This window comes from Stomoxys calcitrans, chromosome 5, assembly GCF_963082655.1.
Source record: "Stomoxys calcitrans chromosome 5, idStoCalc2.1, whole genome shotgun sequence".
Lineage (NCBI taxonomy): Eukaryota > Metazoa > Arthropoda > Insecta > Diptera > Muscidae > Stomoxys > Stomoxys calcitrans.
The window spans coordinates 91816897-91840656 of NC_081556.1; the positions used below are offsets into that span (position 1 = coordinate 91816897).

The 23760-nt window shown below is 43.5% G+C and overlaps 1 protein-coding gene across 1 annotated transcript in view; it reads right to left on the reverse strand.

Annotated features, from left to right (window-relative positions):
- Positions 1–6830: 6830 nt before the first annotated feature.
- LOC106085319 (uncharacterized) overlaps positions 6831–23760 on the reverse strand; it is a 73825-nt gene continuing 56895 nt past the window's right edge. Inside the window, exons 3-7 of the mRNA XM_013249530.2 lie at positions 18950–19843; positions 17519–18872; positions 13073–13698; positions 12328–12559; positions 6831–7033 (exon numbers count right to left, since the gene is read on the reverse strand). Coding sequence (XP_013104984.2) covers positions 6950–7033; positions 12328–12559; positions 13073–13698; positions 17519–18872; positions 18950–19843 — 3190 coding nt within the window. The 3' untranslated portion in view covers positions 6831–6949. The remainder of the gene's footprint in view (positions 7034–12327; positions 12560–13072; positions 13699–17518; positions 18873–18949; positions 19844–23760) is intronic.

Genomic DNA, 23760 nt, shown 5'->3' on the forward strand with positions numbered 1-23760 from the left:
GATTTACCTACCTATACAAAAGCTGCGAATATGTAACAGTGTTGCATATGAAGTGTTTTGCAACAGCGAATGGGGTTCATGTCTGTACTGTAACGGTTAATATCGTTTGAAGGTTTAGCATCAAACTTTTTTTAAGCAAGAACTGGGAACTATGCCAATTTCAAAGCGAACCAACAGTGCAAAGGAAATATTGGGAATTATGTAGGCAAGTGTTTTGTCTACGAAACACCGACAAAACCCACTTGTGTGCAATAAAAAGGTGGTTTTGATGAAAAATCTTTGGATTTTGTATAGTTATGTGTGAATTTACTTTTACTGTAAGTTGTGAGGATGTGCCTACGCCAAAGATATCGGTTTGATTATGACTCTTGTACATTTTAATTCGCTCACACTCACGTCTTTCCTTTTTCGTTTTTCTTTCTGTAGAATAGACGTTTCTCCTCTCTTCTTTTCTCCCGATACCTCTCCTTCATCTGGCGTTTCAGTAGTATTTCTTGGTTATGTAGCATTTCGACACTCCTGGTCGTATCATGGGTTTCTTGGGGTTTGCTTCAGGTACCCAAGTACGGATTACGCTGTGTTTTGGGTCAAACTGAGGGTGTTACCTTTCAAAATGAAAAGAGGGAACATTTTCTGTTTAAATCAAGCGACAAGCAAAAATTCCAGGTAAACAAATATGAAAAAAGACAGAATCAACGATTAACAATTCTCATAAATGTACCGTTATGCACAGTGGTTCTTATGCACCATGTTAAAACGTACTTTGAACATTCTCCCCTTCCAAGAGCCGAAATGATCTCTTACCTCTAGTTCCGGTTAGGTGTCGGCGATATTACGGGGCCCACAAATACGTATCCCCAATCCGTCTCTTGGGCGAAAATAGCTCCAAATACGGGTTGGGCAATACCACTCCTCCGAAGGTGGGCGTAGGCGTCGGCCCCTACCTCCACATCGAGTGGGTCGTTGCCTCTAGGATCTGCGTCTGCCAACGGAAGGGATCTTAGTTTGCCTGTAGGCCTCGGGACACTACTGCCCGGATGGTATACACAGTCCTCCTTGAAGTATGCCTTGACCGTAATCTACTTGTTGCCTGCCGGATCAGTCGAGTGGAGTATGCCGTTGCCATCAGTTGTATTTGCAGCTTTTCAACGTCCAGCTTCTGTGCAGTGCATGCGAACACTTGCCGCAACGAGGTAATGATCCGAATCTATGTTGCTCCACGAATCGATCGTACATCTAACACGCTGGATGAATGCCTTCCATCTATCACAACGTGATCAATTTGGTTTCTCGTGTGACATCCATATGGCTTTGTGAATATTTTTATGTTGAAACCTGGTCTTTTTTTAATATCATGGGCGGGGTAGCGGTCATATTCTCTCTCTCTAGGCGCTCATAGAAAATATCTTTGGTCTGCTCGTCGTTGTCTTCCGTTGGGGTTGGTACAAATAAGGCTGATGTTGAAAATTTGGCTTTTATGCGGAATGCGGCTAGCTTCTCATCCGCCGGAGTAAAACTGGAGACAAAGTGTTTCAGTTTTCGACTGACAAAAATCCGCATGTAAATTCATGCCTCTTGTCATGGAAGCTATAGTATACTTCCTCATCGTTCGACGTTGTTGCGAAGCCTTTCCTGATCCATTGCATTTCCTGTAAGGTGGTATTCTCTATCTTGTACTTCTCCAATACGTCCGCCAGTGTGTATACTGTACCTTCTCTATAAAAGAGTCCTAATTTTCCAAGTGTAGATCGCAGATCTGAAGGAGTGGAGAAACCGGGCGGGGTTGAGGAAACGCCCGTCTCCATGCAAGCACGGATCTACCTATGCAGGAGCTTGTGGCACACCCGTCGAAACCATCTTGTTCCCTCAACAAACGTCAGAGACCTACCAGAGGAACGTTCGCAAGTTCACCCAGATCACAGAAGAAACGGTTCCCCAGAAAGGAGAGCCTACGTCTCTGCAGACCCGGACAGGAACACAGCAAGTGCTCAATAGTCTCCTCATCATACTCACCGAGGCACTGCTACAGAAGTCATTGTGCGGTATCCCCATGCGCGCCGCCATGCGGCCTATAGCTCAGTGTCAGGTTATGACCCCTGTCAAGGTACTCATCGACCACTTATCGAACGCCAGCAACTCCCTCGTCCTCCTCTGGCTAATGACTGGCCATAGCGCCTTCGCAGTCCGGCAACCAACCACCGAGTCCCACCTCGCCATCGACGCCGCCCTCGCCATCCCATTTGCTGTGTTCAGTAGCTCGACAAATGGCAAGTAGGCAAAACCGATGACTGGTCCGTCCGGCGAAGACGAACTCTTCCGCCCTCTCATTTCCTGGAATTCCCTCATGCCCGTGGGCCCGGTGCCTATCCAGCGATTCCAAAGAATACGCCACGCATCTCGACCTCACCATCCTCGACCCTTAGGCCATGAGCGCCGCCATACTGTTCACATAAATTCTGAGTTTCGAGGGCGGTAAGTCCCTTACCAGAATTTCTCTTTCGGCCACTGCAACGGCACAGACCTGTGCTTGAAAGACCGTACACTCGTCCGCCAGTCTCAGAGACATACTGATATTGAGTGCATCAGACTAGACGCCCAATTCCGTACCTGAATCCACCTTGGAGCCATCTGTGTAGTCCGAGATCTCATCCTCCTCAAATACACCATTCGCCCTTCATACGTCTCTCTCAGGAAATCGAATCTCGAATGCTTCACTCCAGTCGGCACTGGTGCCAGGTAGTCGGAGATCCTCCTCAACCTACCCTCCGCATCCATAACATCCAGAGAATCGACTGTGGCCGTAGTTGTCTTCCTTCAGCATGCCGAGCTCCCTCAGCCTAGTTCAAATATAGGCTGCATATCCAGAATCGCTTCCAGACCTGCCAGCGGTGCGGATCTCAGTGCCCCTGTGATCCCGACGCAGGCTAGTCTCTGGACCTTCTCGGACTCTCTCGCACGCGTCCACTCCCCACGGCTTTCCACCATATCAGTGCTCCATAGGCCAGTACTGGTCTCACGATGGCCGTATACATCCAATAAATCATCTTGGGAGTCAACCCCACTTCCTACCGAACATTCTCCTGCAAGAGTAAAAAGCGCACAGTGCCTTATTGCTTCTTTCCTCGGTGTTCCTCTTCCAGGACAGTTTCGAATCGAGGACCATATCTAGATACTTCGCCTCTTTCGATAGCCGCAGGGTGACGCGTCCAAGGACGGGAGTCTGATCTTCCGTATCTTATATCTACGTGTGAAGAGCACCAGCTCCGTCTTCCCTGTGTTGGTTCTCAACCCATTTCTGGTAGTCCATCGCGACAACCTTTTCAGTGACCCTTCCATGTTCTCACTGATCGTCGACAGAAACTTGCCTCGGACCAGCAGCACGACGTCGTCGCATAAGCGATAATCCTCGTGCCGTCCCCACAGAGATCCATCAGGATTTCATTAATCACGAGGTTCCATAGAATCGGTGAGAACACCCCTCCTTGGGGCGTTCCTTTGGTCACCCGCCCCACACTATCTCCCAGGTTCGCATTAATAATCCGGCCATAAAGCATATTATTGGTCCACTGGGAGATTAAGGGGTGAATTCCCGTGCTGTCCAGTGCGGCGACTATCGCCCCTATCTCCACATTATTGAAGGCCACCTGAATATCCAAAAAGGCCGCCAAAGTGTAATCCTCCTTTCGGAGAGACGTCTCGACCTCCTGTACCACCTCGCGAAAAGCCGTCCACTGAAGTTTCCCGGCGTCAGTCCCCCTCTCACCTTCAGGTCAATCAGTATTTCCAGTGTTTTCAGAAAAAAACTAAGACAGACTAATAGACGATGTTATAATACTTCTAATGGGTAAGGATCCGAACGAGCTATGCAGAAGGGCATATGGCATATGACTGGATCAGACCCAGAGGTCTCAATGTTAACCCAGAGAAGACTGAAATATGCCTGTTCACGAGGAAGACGAAGGTGGGCCAATTTAACGCACCACGTTTCGTCAATAAGATGATTTCGATATCTGACAAGGTCAAATACTTAGGTGTGACCTTGTCCGATCGGATACCTGAGATGAACCTTGAAGTCGAGTGCGAGACACTGCTGCTATCGGCAAAGTCTTGGATTGACGGAACCCTAGTATTGCCATCTGAAAGATCTTGTTACGCGGATAGAACAAAGCTAGAGGACAGAGTGGGTCTGTGGGTCTACATTGTGAACCCAGGGACTAAGATCTGTTTTAGACTGCCTGACCAATATACGGTCCTACAGGCGGAGTCTGGCCGATCACTGAATGGGTGAAGTGTTGTGATGCTAACGCAAGGACGTCGAGTGTGAACATCTTTACCGACAGTAAAATTCCCATAAGGTCAATAACAACCAGGACAGCAAGGTCACGAACAGTCTGGCAGTGTAAGAGGAGATTAACGCCTTTTCTGAGGATGGCAAAATCCGCATTGTTTGGGTGCCGGGCCATAACGGAGTAAGGGGAAATGAAAGGGCAGACGAGTTGGCCGTGGAGGGGAGAGCACTGCCGTCAATAAACTTGTTTAACCCGAAGCCTTTCGGGTCGACGCAGTCCGAGCTAAGCGAAACGGTCGGTAGGACGGTTAAAACCCTATGGGGGAATCCAGATTGTGAGAAGACGAGGTTTTTACTCAAAGGAAGTAAGAAGGAGGTCACTATAGCTATTGGTATCATAACGGGACACATAGGAGTGATAGCATATTTAGGGCATGCGGGAAAAATGATGAGACGTTGGAGCATTTCCTTTGGCATTGCCCGGCTTTCGCGTCTAACAGATACCGGCACTTAGGTGAAGACAAATTACCAGACATGAACCAACTTAGGGGAGTGGTATTGAAAACAACTAAGGATTTTGTAAGAAGCACGGAATTGCTGACTAAAAATTTTCTTTTCAGAGGTTATTTTATAGTTCTTAGAGCGACACCAAGCCGCTTACTGGCTTAGGTGTATGTCCATAGTAGCATGGGGCGGATTAATATCTGCACTCTCTTTTCAACCTAACCTAATAGGCGTACAATCCTTTGTCGTACTGTTGTTTATTCTTCCCGGCTTGGGGATAAAGACCACCTTGACTTTCCCCCATACCCTCGGTATGTAGGACCATGCCAGACTTGCTCGAAAGAGCCGGTCAAGCCATGGCAGGGTGACTCCAAGGGACTCTTGCAGCAGTGCCGGGATAATTCCGTCAGTTCAGGCCGTCTTTAATGGCCGAAAAGTGCGGACCGCCCATGCTATCTTCTCCTCGTCAACGATAACGATGTCCCTGATGAGGTCATCCGTTAAGGCCACGTGTGTAGGTATTGCGATGTCCTACTCGCCGACCTCTTCCTGGCCACCTGCGAAATGAGCCTCCATCAAAATTTCCAACGTCTGCTGCCCACTTTCAGTGTAAGTACCGCCCTCCCTCCTCAGGGAGCTAGTCGTGATGGGATCCTTCGAGAGCACTTTGCGCAACCTAGATGCCTCACTAGTGCTTTCCAATTCCTCACAAAATTCCGCCAAGGAACTCTTCTTCGCCTTTCTTGTCTCCTTTGGCGTCACGGTTCTCGTTCCAGCTCGTGCCCCAGAGGCCCCTTTGCGTGCCCCAGAGGCCTCCTTGCGTGCCGTAGAGGCCCCCTTGCGTGCCCCAGAGGCCCCTTTGCTTGGCCCAGAGGCTCCCTTGCGTGCCCCAGAGGACCCCTTGCGTACTCCAGAGGCACCCTTGCGTGCCCCAGATGCCCCCTTGCGTGCCCCAGATGCCCCCCTGCGTGCCCAAAAGGCCCCTTGAGTGCCCAAAAGGCCCCTTGAGTGCCCCAGAGGCCCCCTTGAGTGCCCCAGAGGCCCCCTTGAGTGCCCCAGAGGCTCCCTTGCGTGCCCCAGAGGACCCCTTGCGTACTCCAGAGGCACCCTTGCGTGCCCCAGATGCCCCCTTGCGTGCCCCAGATGCCCCCCTGCGTGCCCAAAAGGCCCCTTGAGTGCCCAAAAGGCCCCTTGAGTGCCCCAGAGGCCCCCTTGAGTGCCCCAGAGGCCCCCTTGAGTGCCCCAGAGGCCCCCTTGCGTGCCCCAGATGCCCCCCTGCGTGCCCAAAAGGCCCCTTGAGTGCCCCAGAGGCCCCCTTGCGTGATCCAGAGGCCCCCTTGCGTGACCCAGAGGCCCCCTTGGGAGGCCTAATTTCTGCAAGGAGGCTTAGTAAGATTTCTTACTTATTTGTGATAAAAGTTCTTCTGCGAAACCCCAACCTCCAATTAAAACACGTTTTGAAGATATTATATTTGAAAATTTTCTAAATATTTTTTTTAATAAATATTTAATAATTTCATCCTCTCACACTTGTATCCATCGTAATTTTTGTATTATTATATTTTAAAATTAACGTTGTTATTATTATTGTTTCATTTATATATATTGTATTTTGTTTTGATAATCAATCTATGTTCTACAGCAGTGAAAAATTTATGCTATTTGTTCATATTGGGAGTTCTTCTTCTATGTAGCACGACATTTGTGATCCTTTAAGGATGGGGCGGAGGAAGAAGTGGAGAAAATTATAAGAAAAAGCAATATTAATTAATAATAAAATAATTGTCCATATGATTACTTGATTTGTTCGTATTTACAAAATAGATTAAAATTTAATCGAAGCTAAAAGTTCTGCTAAAATTTTGGAATTTTCTTTTTCAACGGAAAATGTCAAGTTCAAACTACGTTGAGTGATTTCCCATAAAAATAAGTTAGCAGTAACATTACGGTGATAATAATAGTAATAGTAATAATAATTGTAATAATATTCGGAATAACTATTAAATAATAGTAGTAAAATATGTGTGTAGTTGTTGGGTGTTGATTTTGTTGTTCTGCTGATTCTGCTTCTTCTACTTTGTCGTCTTGTTAGTATTTGATGTCCTTTGTACATCAGGCGTCTAGATCAAGAAGGATAACGTGGCTTGAGTGTAAGTGTTAATCACAATCTCTTAAGATTCTAAAATTGTACTGCAGTATTGTGTTGGTGTCATGGGGTTTGTCGTGGCATAAATTGTTGGTCTGAAATGAAAAAAAAAAAAATTAAAAATATGTTATTCATTTTTTTTTTTTTACTAAAAAAAAGGAGAACAAGTAAAAAGGCCGAATTTTATATACCCTCCACCATGGATCGCATTTGTCGGACTCTTTCTACAGTATATCTTTTTAGGCAAACAAAGGATAAACGAAACGAATTGCTATGCTTTTGGAACATTATGAAGCTATGGTTCATTTCGGACCATAATTGATTTGAATATTGGAGACCATATTAGAAGTCATTGTGTAAAATTTCAGCCAAATCTAGTAAGAATGGCGTACTTTAGAAGCTGAAGAAGTAAAATAGGGAGATCGGTTTATAGGGGAGCTGTATTAGGCTATAAACCGATTCATGCAATCATTAAAGGTTATGAGAGAAGCCATTGTACAAAATTTCAGCCAAATCGGATGATACTTGCACCCTTTAGAGGCTCAAGAAGTCAAGATCACATATAGGCTTATATGACAGCTATATCAGGTAATGGACCGATTTGAACCATACTTAGCACAGTTGTTAAAAGTCATGCAAAATTTCAGCCAAATCGGATAATAATTGCGCCCTCTAGTGGCCCAAGAAGTCAAGACCCCAGATCGGTGTATATAGCAGCTATACCAGATTATGAACCGATTTAAACCATACTTAGCCCATCAGTTGAAAGTCATAACAAAACACCTCATGCAAAATTTCAGCCTAAATGGATAATAATTGCGCCCTCTAGTGGCTCAAGAAGTCAAGAACCCAGATCGGTGTATATGACAGCTATATCAGGTAATGGACCGATTTGAACCATACTTAGCACAGTTGTTAAAGTCATAACAAAACACATTATGCAAAATTCAGCCAAATCGGATAATAATTGCGCCCTCTAGTGGCTCAAGAAGTCAAGACCCCAGATTGGTTTATATGGCAGCTATACCAGGATATGGACCGACTTAAACCATACTAAGCCCATCAGTTGAAAGTCATAACAAAAAACGTAATGCAAAATTCAGCCAAATCGGATAATAATTGCGCCCTCTAGTGGCTCAAGAAGTCAAGACCCCAGATTGGTTTATATGACAGCTATACCAGGATATGGACCGACTTAAACCATACTAAGCCCATCAGTTGAAAGTCATAACAAAACATCTCATGCATTATAATCGGATAATAATTGCGCCCTCTAGTGGCTCAAGAAGTCAAGACCCCAGATTGGTTTATATGGCAGCTATACCAAGATATGGACCGATTTAAACCATACTTGTCACAGTTGTTGCAAGTCAAAGCAAAAGCAAAACACATTATGCAAAATTTCAACCAAATCGGATTGGAATTGCGCCCTCTAGAGGCTCAAGAAGTCAAGACCCCAGATCGTTTTATATGGCAGCTATATCAGGTTATGAACCGATTTCAACTATTCTTAGCACACTTGTTGAAAGTCATAGCAAAGCACCTCATGCAAAATTTCAGCCAAATCGGATAGGAATTGCGCCCTCTAGTGACTTAAGAAGTCAAGACCCCAGATAGGTTTATATGACAGCTATATCAGGTTATGGACCGATTTGAACCATACTCAGCACAGTTGTTAGAAGTCAAAATAAAACACCTCGTGCAAATTTTCAATCAAATCGGATAAGAATTGTGTCGTCTAACGGCTCAAGAAGTCAAGATACCAGATCGGTTTATATGGCAGATATATCAAAACGTGGACCGATATAGCCCATTTACAATCCCAACCGACCTACATCAGCTTTACACCTTTGAAAGTTGGCGTGCTTTCGACATACAAACGGACGGACGTCATGTCGACTTAAAATGTCATTACTAGCTAGAATATATATACTTTATGGGGTCTTTGACGAATATTTCGAGGAGTTAGAAACAGAATGACGAAATTAGTAAACCCCCATCCTATGGTGGAGGGTATACAAATAATCAACTTTGAGGCCCCAATCAGGATTTTCACGACCTCGTAAAATTCTAAGACGATTTTACGATTTCCGTGTGTCTGCCGTAATCATTCTACAGCCTTCAAAAATTGAGATATTGAGGTGAGAATTGGCACAGACACGTCTTTTTTTTTTACACGCTGGTTAAGTTCTTGAACGGGGCAAATCAGATCATATTTGGATATAGCTGCTATATAGACCGATCTGCCGATAAAGGGTCAAATGCCTATTTATGCTTAATTTTTTTATCAGATTTCGCCGAAATTTAAAACAGTGAGTTGTTTAAAGCCTCCCGACATCCATCCCAAATATGGTTCAGATCGGACTATATTGCGATAAAGCTGCTATATATATACCGATCCGCTGATAAAAGGTCTGAAGTCCATTAAAGCTTTATTTATTACCCGACTTCGCTGAAGTATGGAACAGAGAGTTATTTTAAGCCTCCCGATATCCGACCTAAATATGGTTCAGATCGGACTATATTTGGATATAGCTCCCATATAGACCGATCTGCCGATAAAGGGTCTGAAGCCCATAAAAGCTTTATATTTTTTCCGATTTCGCTGAAATTTGAAAAAGTGATTAGTTTTAAGCCTCGCAACATCCGACACAAATATGGTTCAGATCGGATTATAAGGCCTCCCGCCATCTGACCCAGACATTGCAAAGATCGGACAATATTTCGATATAGCCGATGTGCCGATTAAAAGGCTGACGCCTATAAAAGCTTTATTTACTACCCGGCTTTGAAATTTGAATACCCACACCAAGGATGGGGATATATTCATTTTGTAATTCCATTTGCACACATCTAAATATTCATTTCCGACCCTTTAAAGTATATATTTTCTTGATCATACTAAAAATCTAAGACGACCTAGCCATGCCCGTCCGTCTGCCCGTTGAAATCACGACTGACAGACTGTAGGTCTTTAAAAGTTGAGATATTGAACTAACTTTGCACAGATTCTTTTTTTGTCCAAAGGCAGGTTAAGTTTGAAGATGGGCTTTATCGGACTATATAGCCCCCATGTAAACCGATTCGCCGATTTAAGGTCTAAGGCCCATTAAAGCCACATATATTATCCAATTTTGCTATGCAGCCCCATCTATATGCCAGGTGGAACGATCAATGCTGATATATGGTAACAGCATTGATCGTTCCACAAGTAGCGTACCTGGCATATAGATGGCGGTAGTAGTATGAACAAGTAAAAACCTGCTAATTTCGGCCGGGCCGAATCTTATATACTCTCCATCAAACAAAGGATAATGGATAAGAATTGCTATGCTATTGGAGCTATGTCAGGTTATAAACCGATGCAGGCCATACTTGGCTAGGATTTTAAAGACAATGGTCTTTATCCTTTCAGTAATAGACTAATCGGGAGGGGAATGCCCCTCCACAGAAACCCCCGCAACCGGCATATAAACCTATCGGTCCATTTTGCGACTTAAAAAAAATATACTGCAAGTCTCAAGAGGGACAGCCGCACTCCTAGGAGACTCCAAAAAATTCCCCTAACGGGCATGAAAACCGATCGGTACAATATAGGCCTTAAACGAGAAGTATTGAATCTGATGCAAGTGTCAGGTGGCTACCCCAACCCCTAATTTTTATCACAGATTCGTATTCTATACCTAAAAACATTTTCTTTATGTCTCATATTGTTTTTTTTTTTTTGGTTTGGTTGAAATCGGTCTATTACCTGATATAGCTGTCATATAAACCGATCTGGGTTCTTGACATCTTGAGCCTCTAGAGGGCGCTGAAATTTCTTACAAAATACTAAGTATGGTTGAAATAGGTCCATTATCTGATATAGCTACCATATACACCGATCTTGAATCTTAACTTCTTGAGCCAATAGAGGGCGCTATTCCTTTCTGATTTGGCTGACATTAAGCATGACGTGTTTTGTTATGACTTCCAACAACTGATCCAAATATGGTTCAAATCGGTCCGAAACCTAATATAGCTGCCATATAAACCTATCTGGGATCTAGACTACTTGAGCCTCTAAAGGCGAAATTATAATGCGATTTGGCTGATATTTGGTACAACGTCTTCTCCCATGACCTTCAACATACATGTCAAATATGATCTGAATCGGCTAAACTGATACAGATCGCCTATATACCGATCTACCTTTTTTACTTCTTGAGCCCCTAAAGGGCGAAGTTCTTTATCGATTTGGCTGAAATTTTATACAATGACTTCTACTATGGTCTTATTTTGTCTTGTCTTCGTCTAAATTTTGTTTTGTCATTTTCCTCACTATAAACAGAGTATTACTTTTTCGTCAATTTTTAACCAACATTTCGCCAAAATTTTTTTATATGGAGTTTGACAGCATTCCGCTTGAAAAGCTGAACAGAATACTCAGCTGAACTTTCGAAGAAGTAAAGCTAGGCTCTTGAAATTTCGTACAAATATTAACTATTAGTGTAGGTCGGTTGGGATTGTAAATGGGCCATATCGGTCCATATTTAGATATAGCTTCCATATAAACCTTGAGACTCTAGAGGGCGTTATTCTTGTCAGATTTTGCTGAAGTTTTAATGTATGTATTGTATTTTCTAATGACCTCCAACTTACGAACCAAGTATGGTTTAAATCGGTTTAAAACCTTATATAGGTCACATATAAACCGACCGGCGCAATTTTTATCGGATTTGGCAGACATTTTGTAATATGACGTCTTCAATGATATTTAATGGATGAACTAAGTATGGTTCGTATCGGTCTTCAACCTGATATAGCTCCCATATAAACCGATCTAGCGATTTTACTTCTTGAGCCTCTAGATTGCGTAATTCTTATCTGATTTTACTTCTTAAGTTTCTGTAGGGCGCAATTGTTTGGTAGAAATTTTGTACATTGGGTTCTACCATTGTCTTTAAAACAGGAAGTAATTACTGAAAGGAAGTCAGTATAGCTTTTGGTGTCATAACGGGACACATATTGGACTACGAACTCAATTATGCAAAATCGGTGCGGCAAGTGGATAGCATGTGAAGGGCATGTGGAGAAGATGATGAGACTTTGGGGTATTTCCTATATCATTGCCCGACTTTCGCGGCTAACAGACCCCGGTACATAGGTGGGGACACGATACCAGACTTTTTCGAGGTTCCTTTTTAGTTTTAAGAGCGCTCAACAAGCCGATTATTGGCTTAGGTGTATGTCCATAGTAGCATGGGACAGATTAACATCTGCATCCTCTTTTCAACCTAATCTAACCGAACCTATGTAGATGGCCAATATACATATCAGTAAAATTTATGAGATGTTTTTTGTTTTTTCCTAAAACATGCCTATTGTCGCATGAGTTATGGTTACTTACCTTTTCAGGGTCATTGGTGGCACGTAAAATTAAATCTTTAACAAAATATCCCCGACTTGGTATATTGAGCAGCAGTCGTGAAGTGTTGCGTCTCCGTTGCAAAACATTTTGTGACTGATGGATGATATGGTGAGCAGATATACCGGGTTGCGAAGAATTGATCAGATGTTTGCCATTATTTTTTGAATGTTCATGAAGATTGCAAACCACCCATTGCAATGGTAACGAAGATCTGGAAGAAAAGTAAAAGTTGTTAAAGTTGTATAAAATATTGATTTAAAGATCGTCGATATGCATCTTGAATGCACAAAACTATTTTTTGATTCTTGTATGCCACAGTGGTGGAAGTAAGTAATGTTCTTCACTCTTTGTTGAAAAGTTTTTACATGGCTGAATACCTCACAAATATCACCAAACATTAGGGAGGGAATAATCTCCGCCGCAATAGTTTTTTCACTGATCTTGCCAGGATTCGAACCTAGGTGCTTAGCGGTATAGGCGGACATGCTAAAAGTTATGGTACGAAATAGTACACCATATCGCTTATGTATGGCGCGTGCCCTCCCGTTATGGCTAAACTCTGCACCAAGGTAGCTTTAACAAAAAGATGTCGCTAAGAAAAAGGAATCCCTTTCATTGAGACTTAAACTTGAATCGGAAAACATTCATGGATATGCAAAATCCGGAGATTATAAATGATGTAGTACGATGACATTAGAAACGCTTTTAGTTTACTATTACTTACGTCAAATGCAATTCTATGCTTTGTTCCTTGAAAAAGCGTGACAGTGGTATGACGTATGTCACATTCACCGACTTGCCCAATTTCGGGCAGAAGTCATTAAAGGAGAAGGTGTTATTCAAACGTTCGGCCAATATGCAGCTACGTATTTTCCAACAATCGGAATTGCTAGGAGGTCGATTTGGTTCTACCGATAAAATTGGTTGCTCAATGGCATCATCTGTCTTATCTTTCGTTTTAAGCTTCGGTTCCACATCAAGATTCTCATCGCTAAAGTTGTGTTCAAATATGGCATCTCCTTCCGATTCGGATTGTTGTTGCTGTTGTTGATCATCGACATTTAGTTCTTTGGCCAAAGCCTGGGTGGCATGGGCCGATTTGCCTTGCAATGTAGTCAGCAGGGAGGCATTGTGATTCTCTTTGGGCTTTGGCTGGACCACATCAAAACTTGCTTGCAGATCATCATCCGGTTCATGTATAATGGCATCATTGTCTTCAGATTCAATTTGATGTTCGTTTTCAAACTCTTCTTGTTGCAGGGATTTCACCTTATTCGTTTCGCTTTGTTTGAGATTTAGAGAAGGTTGGATGGGCGCCAAAAGTTGATTGTTTTCCTCAAAACAAACGGACTGTGAGGATGGAAAAAAAGCGAAAAGGAGGGAAATAAATTAAAAAAAAATTACGATGGAATTAAGGGGCAATGTTTATAAATAATAAGCTGGCCCGGTATATAAGTGCGGCCAGACACTTGTCTCAAATTTAGATGTCGGAATCGTACTCCACTCCCAAAAAAACTTTCATTTGTATATCATATTGTTCCAGTAGCTGGACTTTCTATTGGTCTCCAGGCATTTGCTCCCTAATGTTTCTAAAAGATTGATTATTTACTTCTAAGGGCGTGGGCGAAGAATGCGCATGCAACACTGTGGAACAGCGAAACGGTCGGTAGGACGGCGAAAATCCTATGGGGGGATCCAGATCATGAGAAGACGAGGCTATTACTGAAAGGGAGTAGGAAGGAGGTCAGTATACCTATTGGTACCATAACGGGACACATAGGACTAGCAAGTGATAGCATATGTAGGGCATGCGGAGAAGATGATAAGAGTGCCGGTATCTGTTCGCGTCTAACAGATACCAGCACTCTTAGGCGGGGACACTATACCAGACATGAACCAACTTAGGGGAGTGGCATGAAAAACAATAAAGGATTTTGTAAGTAGCACGGAATTCCTAAGGTTCCTTTTTTTGGTATTTAGAGCGCACAACAAGCGGATTACTGGCTTAGGTGTATGTCCATAGTGGCATGGGTCTTTTCAACCTAACCTAACCCAACTACTTCTAAAGTCCTTTCATTTAAGCTTCACATTTTCATAGTCGAATTGCATTTCCATTTGGGGGAGTTTTTTGGCGGCCCCAGACACTTGGGCTTTAAGATTAATATCAGATTAGTGCTTTAATCTCAACAAATTCAATTTGAGTCCCATATTATCTCGTCCCCAGAAATTTTTCGCCAAATGATTAGATTCGTTCTTTAACCGAAATACATTTCATTTGAAACTCGTATTTCCCGAAGACATCTACTTGCCCGCTTAGAGAACTTTTGCAGATGGGACGGGCCTACTCGTATTGCCCGAATCCACCTACTTGCCCGTTTAGAGAACTTTTGAAGATGGGATGGGCCAACAGACACTCAAGTCCTAAATTTTATATAAGATTCGTATTCTACTCTCCACTAACTATCATTTGATACCCATATAGTTCCAATTGGCTTATGTCCGTTTGAATGGTTTTTGGGGTGGACGCTTCCCCTAATTGATGTAACCAAAAATTGATTTATATCGGTGCGCGAAACACCGAGAACTAGGATTTTAAAAATCGTAGTCGGAAGGAGGGAAAACCTCTCATTTGAGACTCATACAGACTGAATTGGTCTTAATAGTCTGGTACTAGCGCCGGTCCCTCACATTTGTCACTGCTTCTCTATTTGGCGGTAGGGTAGTCCCTGAGACTTGGAGTCAAATGTTGATACCAGAATTTCAATTATACTTCCAAATGACTTTTATTGAGTCCCACATTGTACCCATCGGTCTACGTTTGGATCGGATTTTTGGGATAAGGGGAGAGTCCGCCCCGCAATCTGTTAGAAACTCCAAACAAACATATTTTGACCTGGATATATATGATAACCTTCAAATATTTTGTAAGTAGAACTTTACCACACGAAGGCGAAAGATTTTCGTCTTATGTCTGTCATCCTTTATGGTGAAGACTTCAGAGGTTGATAGAAACATATCTTAAGGCAAAGATCCCTGGAGATCGCCTGTCGCGGCTGCAGCATTCATATAGTAAAGGCAAATCCACTGAAACAGACCTTCACGACCTAGTCGGCTACTTGGAGGGTTCTTTCGCTGTCAAGGAATATAAAATGGCAGCATTTCTTGACATTGAAGGTGCTTTTAATCATATAAAACCAACGTCCATCATAAAGGATTTGGAGTTTCTAGGCTTCAACTCTACCATTAGAAAGTTAATTAATAACTTACTTAGTAAAAGATGCATTACGGCAGGCTTGCGATCTGTGGATCTAAAAAAATGGGTAAACAGAGGAACACCTCAAGGAGATGTGCTGTCTCCTCTACTTTGGTATATAGCCATTAATAATATATTATTGTCTATGGAAGAAAAAGGTGTAAAAGTGCTCGCGTATGCTGATGACGTGGCGATTGCGGTTAGGGGAAGTTTCCCAGCACTATTAGAAATATACTTCAGGAAGCTCTACGGGCAACAGCGAAGTGGGCTACCGATAGTGGTCTAGGCGTAAATCCGTTCAAGGAAAAAGTAGTTCTTTTCAGCAGGAGATAAAAATTGCCTACAGTGGCTCCTGTCTCCTTGGGAGGAGAGAATGTTCCATTTACAGAAAGCGCAAAATACCTGGGTGTTTTGCTGGAAAGGAAATTGAACTTCATATCCAACATTTTGGAAATGGCATGAAAGGCAACTCTTGCCCTATACACATGCAAGAGCCCCTTTGGCAAAAGTTGTGGGTTCAAAACGCGTGTCATACACTGAGTATATACTGTAGTTGTTATAATGCTGTATGGTATTGTGGTCTGGTGGACGGCGCTTCGAAAGCCCACCTACTGCTCAATACTCATCCGGATCCAAGCAGGGCTTGTTTGTGCATCACAGCCGCACTCAGGACGACAACTGATGCTACATCCATTGCCTCTGGACATTGTGGCTAGACGAATTGCTGCGACCGCTGCCGTGAGGCTAAGGGAGCTTTCTGGCGGCTACGGACACTGTGTTATCCTTGATACAATATCCTATGTTTCAAGAAGTGTATATTACAACCTACCTGCGCCGCTTTTTGATAAAAAGTACTGTACCACTATTCCTGATAGAACCGATTGGAACTACAATATCCCTGGTAATAGAAGTTACATAGACTTCTATACGGATTGTTCCAAACTAGACGACCAGGTAAGCTTTGGGGTGTACTCTAAAGATCTAGAACTGGTCATATCGAAAAGGTAACCCGACTACTGCAGTGGTCGGTTAAGGAAGTGATGGAATGGCTATGAGCAATTAAGGAAGTGGTGGAATGGCTATGAGCAATTAAGGAAGTGGTGGAATGGCTATGATATAATGTCATAACGACAACTGGCATAAATATCTTCTCAGACAGCCATTAAATCCCTAGAGAACGTATTTCTGAATTGAAAAACAGCCCTCCACTGTCGCAGACCACTCAAAAAGATGGTTGAATAGTTCTAAATTCACCTGTTCTGGGTGCCGGGCCACAGAGATATCCCAGTGAATTGTAAAGCGGACGAGCTTGTGAGACTAGGAACTACCCTACACATTCCAGGGAAACTGGAATCTATAGGTATGCCTGTAAGCAAAGTTTTCAGGGCCAAGCCCGTAGGACAACGTATGTTAGATGGTCACAAGAAGGGGGATGTGAGTATTCCAAACTATGTAGCCTAATCTAGACTTGAAGAGGTCTACCGCTTTGCTGTCACTGGCTTGATACACACAGACGTGTGTGTCCGTCCTGACAGGTCACTGTCAAAAACATGCTGACAGACTGAGGGTTGCCAGTAACTTTTGCTGAAGCTTTGAAGACATCGAAGAAGAAGAGACTAAAAGACACCTTATGTGTCAAAAGGAGTTCCACTTTAGGTTCTCATTTCTTTGAAAACCTGTCTGATTTAGCGGATTGACTGATTTCGCAAGTCGTTGGGCGTTTTAAAGTGATCTGGATGTTCAACGGTAGGAAATAGAAGGCATCTTCTTTCTTCTGTTCCTGTGGTATCACAATGGACGAAAATGTCTAGCGAGTCTGATGGCAGACTGCCACTTAAACCTAACCTAACCTAACTTTCATATAACAAGTGTTTTGTTTACCTCTTTCCACTCAGCAGGGCTGGCTTACAAACTTACCTGACAGTTGGATATATCGTCACGCATAACTTTATTGTTGCACTGTTCCGGTTCACCAAAGGTCTCTACAAACATTGTAGGGCGTTGTACCCAAACATTGGGATTTGATAGATCTCGCTGGTTACCCACTCCAGCCGCAGCAGAGCGTAGGCCCAAAAGTGATTGACGATTCTCTAGACCAAGATCATAGTCAACGGGATCTCTAGAATTGAAGATGGACTCATTGTTATTACTGGTCAAGCTTTGCAAATCATTGTCAGAGTTGTCCGTATTACGCTCCACATAATTGCGACTTTTGTTAGAAATGGGCTGAGTTTCCAGAGAATAATTCGAATGGGGAGCATCGGTGTTGACCTTGTTCGAGGCCGTATGGGCTGCTACCGTGCTGCTGGTGGTAGTCGATGTGGGTGGGGATACGGTCTTATAGATAATCAAATCGCCACCCTTGGCATTGGTATGTCTCAGCAGATTCGATTGGGTGGGTGAAATGAGAGAGTCATCATTGATGCTGCGCGCTGTACTTGCCACCTTGTTGTCCACATGTAGCTTTTGTATATCACTGTGTGACCCATCGCCGGAGGAGGAGGATGAAGAGGAAGCGGATGGACGCTTCTTGCTGGCGCTAGCAGATTTATGGCGATTAACTGTCTGCTGTGAGTCGGTATCGATGGAGTTGTTTTCGAAATCTTGTTGCACCAACAGCACCTCGGATATTTTCTCGGTGGATGTTTCGCTGGCATTGTGGGCATTGCCTTGGACATCCTCATTTGCCGAGCCCTCGTCTTCGCTTTTAGAGGAGGGTAAGGCATTGCGGTGGGTGGCCGCCTGCATAACCCTCAGTACCATTTGTGGCTGAGGCCATTTGTGTTTGTGCTTGCTGACAATGGTCTTATTGGTGCGCGACACCGGAGATGTGGTTGTTCTATGGGGCTCATGATATGTTGGCTGCAACAGTTCATGGCTCACCGAAGGTTTTTCCATGACCACCCTAATTTCATCATTATGCGATGATGCTTGCTGTGATGAAGGAGGCAAGAGCATATCTTCATAGACAATTTCCCCCTCACCTGCTGCAGCGATTTCTCCTCGATAAGGATGATTGGCATTTTGGCTTTGAGATCTGGATAGTCCTCCTAATGACGACTGATTTGTATAACTTGGCCACAGGGTATGCGTTCGATTGTATTTCATTATGCTGCGTTGCAGTATGAAGTCGTGTTCCTGCTCAGTCAACGAGATGCCATCGTGGCCATAAAGGTGACCATTGCTCAGCAATTGTATGCTGTCCAATTGCTTGTAGTTGTGATGTTTCTTATTGTGTTCTACAAAGTATAGTGTGGAGACGGCTGCCAGACTATCCAGAGGAAGAGAGCGGGAGAGAGACATAGGTTAAATGGAGAATTTCTCAATTGTTGTTTTAGAGGTACTTACCATGCAGCCATAACTATAACTAAAAGAAATATAATTATTTGTAGAGTTCGATTGGAGCAGATCTCATAACCATCTCTCGAACTGTGGCCTCCTATGCCGCCCATGGTCTTGCAATGCATAAACTGCAGCTCATTGTCTTTGGCCCTTTGCAGGCGATTGTTAACACGTTCCAAATTTTCTATGCGCGTCTCCAGTGTTCCGGTCACCTTGCACAGTTCTTTGACAGCTCCTATATTCTCCATAAGTATTCGATCCTTGTTGACCAATAGGAAATTCTCAATGACACTGCCATTTGGCAGCACCACACTGCCAGCCTCTTGTACGGCATCGGGTATAACTTCACGTACCTCTTGGGCTATAACGCCCGTATCGACAATATCCTCCTCATCGCGATGGCACTTTAGGCCAGAGTGCAAAGCGAATTCAGGCTCTAGGCGATAACGCACTATACGAATCTTTTGCAAATTTCGCAACTGCACCGAAGTGTCCAGTTCATTGATTTCCTGTTTGGCTCGACTGTCACTGGGCTGTACTATGTGGCCGGATATTTTCAGATTGCCATGTACCACAAGGCTTTCATCCGGACGGTCGGTGTTGATGCCCACGCGACCTGCATGGAATATGGAATCCTGTGTTAGGCCCCGTTGCCAACATAGATCTACATCAGATTCAAATTGTCCGGGATTTGAGGCACGTACAATAATTTTATCACTACCCTGTGATATGATGGGAAAGTCTCCAGAAGCTGTATGAACATGCAGGCCCACCACCAATTGAAAATAACGCTGTTCCGGATTGGGACGACCTTTCTTGCGCATATTGTTATTGGTGGTTTCTGAAAAATGTAGACGTCCCACTGTCACTTTACTAACAATATGACTCTGGAGATCGATACTGGAAATGGAAAGAAAATGGGGAATATGTTAAAACCAATGAAATTTTATAAATATTTTGGGTTTGGGAACATTAGGATTGGTCAAATGATTTGATTTAATGACCATATATAAAGCGGTATGTGGTATTCTTCTAATACACATGCCAAGTAGGTTCTACATGTCTTTTAACAATTGGAAAAATAGATGGATAAGATATGGTTCTCATGGCATAGATGCAAGGGACAGCTTATGGCACCGAGAGGTACTCTAGAATCTCTTCTGTGGGTGACTGTTTAAAATGTCTGCTGAGGACCCCCACCTATGAGGGACATGAAAGAGTCTGCTATGACCTTTTTGTAGCCTCCGAAGTCGCGGTTTTGAAGCCATCTGAAGTCGAAGTTACGGTATTTAGCGGCTGTCGGAGTCCGACTTGGCATTGAGTAAGTTTGCCCCGACTCCGAACCGGACTCCCAGTCGGACTTGAGATTGGAGTCGAGGTTCAGACTCTGCAACCATAGTTATAAAAGTTAAGTGGTCTCACCGTTAACGCTGCCTAAATCGAGATCTGCTTGTTTACTTGGAAGACGAAGAAAGGTCAAAACGAGAACCCACTCTTCCAAACAAACATAGAACGATCTCAATGCCAGATACAGTTGGATACCGAGCTAGGAGAGAAAACTATAATGGAAGTTCCACATTCAGGAGCGTACAAAAAAGGGTCATAAATGCAGAAGAGGCATAGGCTCGAAATGTGCCCCAAGAGATGGTCCAGTGGCTCTACAAAAGTGCGGTCAAGTTGATTCTAAGATGCGCATCGGCTGTGTGGTTGAGAACGAGTAAAAAAATTCTGAGTTGTCTTAACTTAACTGGGAATGCAAGTTAAGGCGGTACTAGCCGCAAAAGACTCAGGGCCATTAGGGAATATATTGAAGGTAGGATTAAGTCTCATCATAATTTGATAATAGGGGATTAAGTTGGGTTAAACTGGCAGTTTGCCATCAGACTCACTTAGACGTTTTCTTACATTTTGATAACACAGGAACAGTTCCTACCGTTGATCCTTCCAGATCGCTCTAAAAAGCTCAACAACTTGCGAATGTTCAAATACGCTAAATCAGACAAGTCCTCAAAGAAATGAGAACCTAAAGTGGAACTTCTTATGACTGCCAGCGTGGACACACACACAACAGATTTTCAATAGTCTCTTCTTCCTCGAAGTTCTCACAGCTCCGGCAAAAGTCGTTACTGGCAACCTCCAATCTGTCAGCGTGTTTTTCGATAAGACAGTGACCTGTCATGATGAACACCGGTAGACCTCTACAAATTTTTAAATCACAGGCTCCCCTTTGTGGCCGTCCATCATTCGTTGTCCTTTGTGCCTGATCTTGCAAGATTGTTCCTAGTCTCGCAAGCTTGTCCGCTTAACAATTCCCTGGGAGATCTCTGTGGCCCTGCACCCAGAACAGGTCAATTTTTAACTGTTCAGCCAGCTCATTAAGAGATCTGCGACAGTCGAGCGCGGTTTTTGTGTTCAGAAATAAGTTCTCCAGGGATTTAATGGCTGTCTGGATGTCTGAGAAGATATTTATGCCAGTTGGCGTTATGACATTATATCTTAGCCATTCCACCACTTCTTTAATTGTAACTCGGCTGGATACACTCTGCAGTGGTCAGGTAACCTTCTCGATATGATCAGTTCTAGTTTCTCAGAGTACACCCCAACGTCCATTTGGTCGTCTATTTTGGAACCATCCGTATAGAAGTCTATATAACTTTTATTACCAGGGATATCGTAGTTCCAATCGGTTATATCAGAAATAGTGGTACAGTACTTTTTATCAAAAAGCGATTCAGGTATATTGTAATCCAGACCTCCTGGAAGATCGGACACAGTGTCCGTAGCCGCTAGATGAGATAACTTCTTTAGCCTCACAGCAGTGGTCGCAGCAATTTGTCTCGCCACAATGTCCAGGGGCATTAGGTTTTGATGTACAAACAAGCCATCCTTTGGAACCGATTGAGTATTGAATAGTTACTGGACTTTTGAAGCGACGTCCACCAGACCACGACACCATATAGTATTATAGGTCTGACAACTGCAGTATATACCCAGTGCATGACACGCAGTTTAAACCACCAACTTTTCCAATGGCACCCTTGCAGGTGTATAGGGCAAGAGTTGCCTTTCTTGCCCCTTCAAAAAAGTTGGATTTGATGTTAAATTTCCTGTCCAGCAAAACACCCAGGTATTTTGCGGTTTCAGTAAATGGAACAGGTAACTTGTATTTCTCGCTGAAAAGAACGGATTCACATATAGACCACTTTCGGTAGCCCACTTTGTTAACCGCAATAGCCACGTCATCAGCATACGCGACCACTTTAACAGCTACATTGGGATCTACAGATCCTGCCGTAATGCACCTTATAAAGGGTGATTTTTTTGAGGTTAGGATTTTCATGCATTAGTATTTGACAGATCACGTGGGATTTCAGACATGGTGTCAAAGAGAAAGATGCTCAGTATGCTTTGACATTTCATCATGAATAGACTTACTAACGAGCAACGCTTGCAAATCATTGAATTTTATTACCAAAATCAGTGTTCGGTTCGAAATGTGTTCATTCACCGTAACGTTGCGTCCAACAGCATCTTTGAAAAAATACGGTCCAATGATTCCACCAGCGTACAAACCACACCAAACAGTGCATTTTTCGGGATGCATGGGCAGTTCTTGAACGGCTTCTGGTTGCTCTTCACTCCAAATGCGGCAATTTTGCTTATTTACGTAGCCATTCAACCAGAAATGAGCCTCATCGCTGAACAAAATTTGTCAAAATTTGAACACATTTCGAACCGAACACTGATTTTGGTAATAAAATTCAATGATTTGCAAGCGTTGATCGTTAGTAAGTCTATTCATGATGAAATGTCAAAGCATACTGAGCATCTTTCTCTTTGACACCATGTCTGAAATCCCACGTGATCTGTCAAATACTAATGCATGAAAATCCTAACCTCAAAAAAATCACCCTTTAGTAAGTAAGTTATTTATAAACTTCCTTACGTTAGTGTTGATGCCTAGAAACTCCAGCTCCTTCATGATCGACGTCGGTTTACATTTTTGAGAGTAACCCTTTTTGTAGCCTACTTGATCGTGAAGAGCTGTTTCAGTGGCCTTGCCGTTGCCGATATAGGCGATGTTTCTATTCAGAAGAGTCTTCAGCATGAAGGATGACAGACTTGTAGGGCGAAAATCTTTCGCTTTCGTATGGTACGGTTTTTCTGCTTTTGGAATGAAAATGACCTTTGTGTCCGGGGAAGTTGAGGGCGGTTACCTGTGACGACGCTTGAGGTCGAGTGCGAACCGAAATCTTCTTTCGGATCATAATACGCTCCTGCTAGCAGATCCAATAGATCTGTGAAAGCGTAAGCTGGGTGTATTTAGGCGATCTGCCTGGATGAGATAGAGCTGCAGCTCTTTCCGGTGGTCAAGTATTTGGGAGTTATTCTTGGCCAGAAACTTTGCTGGAGAAATAAAGCCAAAAAAAGGGTCAAAGAGAATGGTTGAAGGTAGGAATAAGTCGTCGTCTGATAATAGGGCAACCGCGTAAGTTTGGGTACCAAGCCAGGCGTTTAATCGGACGCTTCTCGCCTATATATAAGTTTAGTGTGGTATCGGGCTCTGGATAACGGTGAACTCCGCATGATGATCGAGAAGGCAGAGGGTACAACAGTGGTCCTTATCTCTGGAGCAAGGAGGAGTTCCCTGAGAGAGGCGCTGAATGCTGTACTTGATCCTAGGTCTTTGCACCTGTATGTTGGTTGTGTGGCAACGAAGATCGGCCCTAGGCAGAAGGAGGCGAAGTTTGGAGTTTTTCAAACTCTGGGCATATTTATGTTCTGTTGGGGGATGGAGATTTTTGTTCTATTCGGAG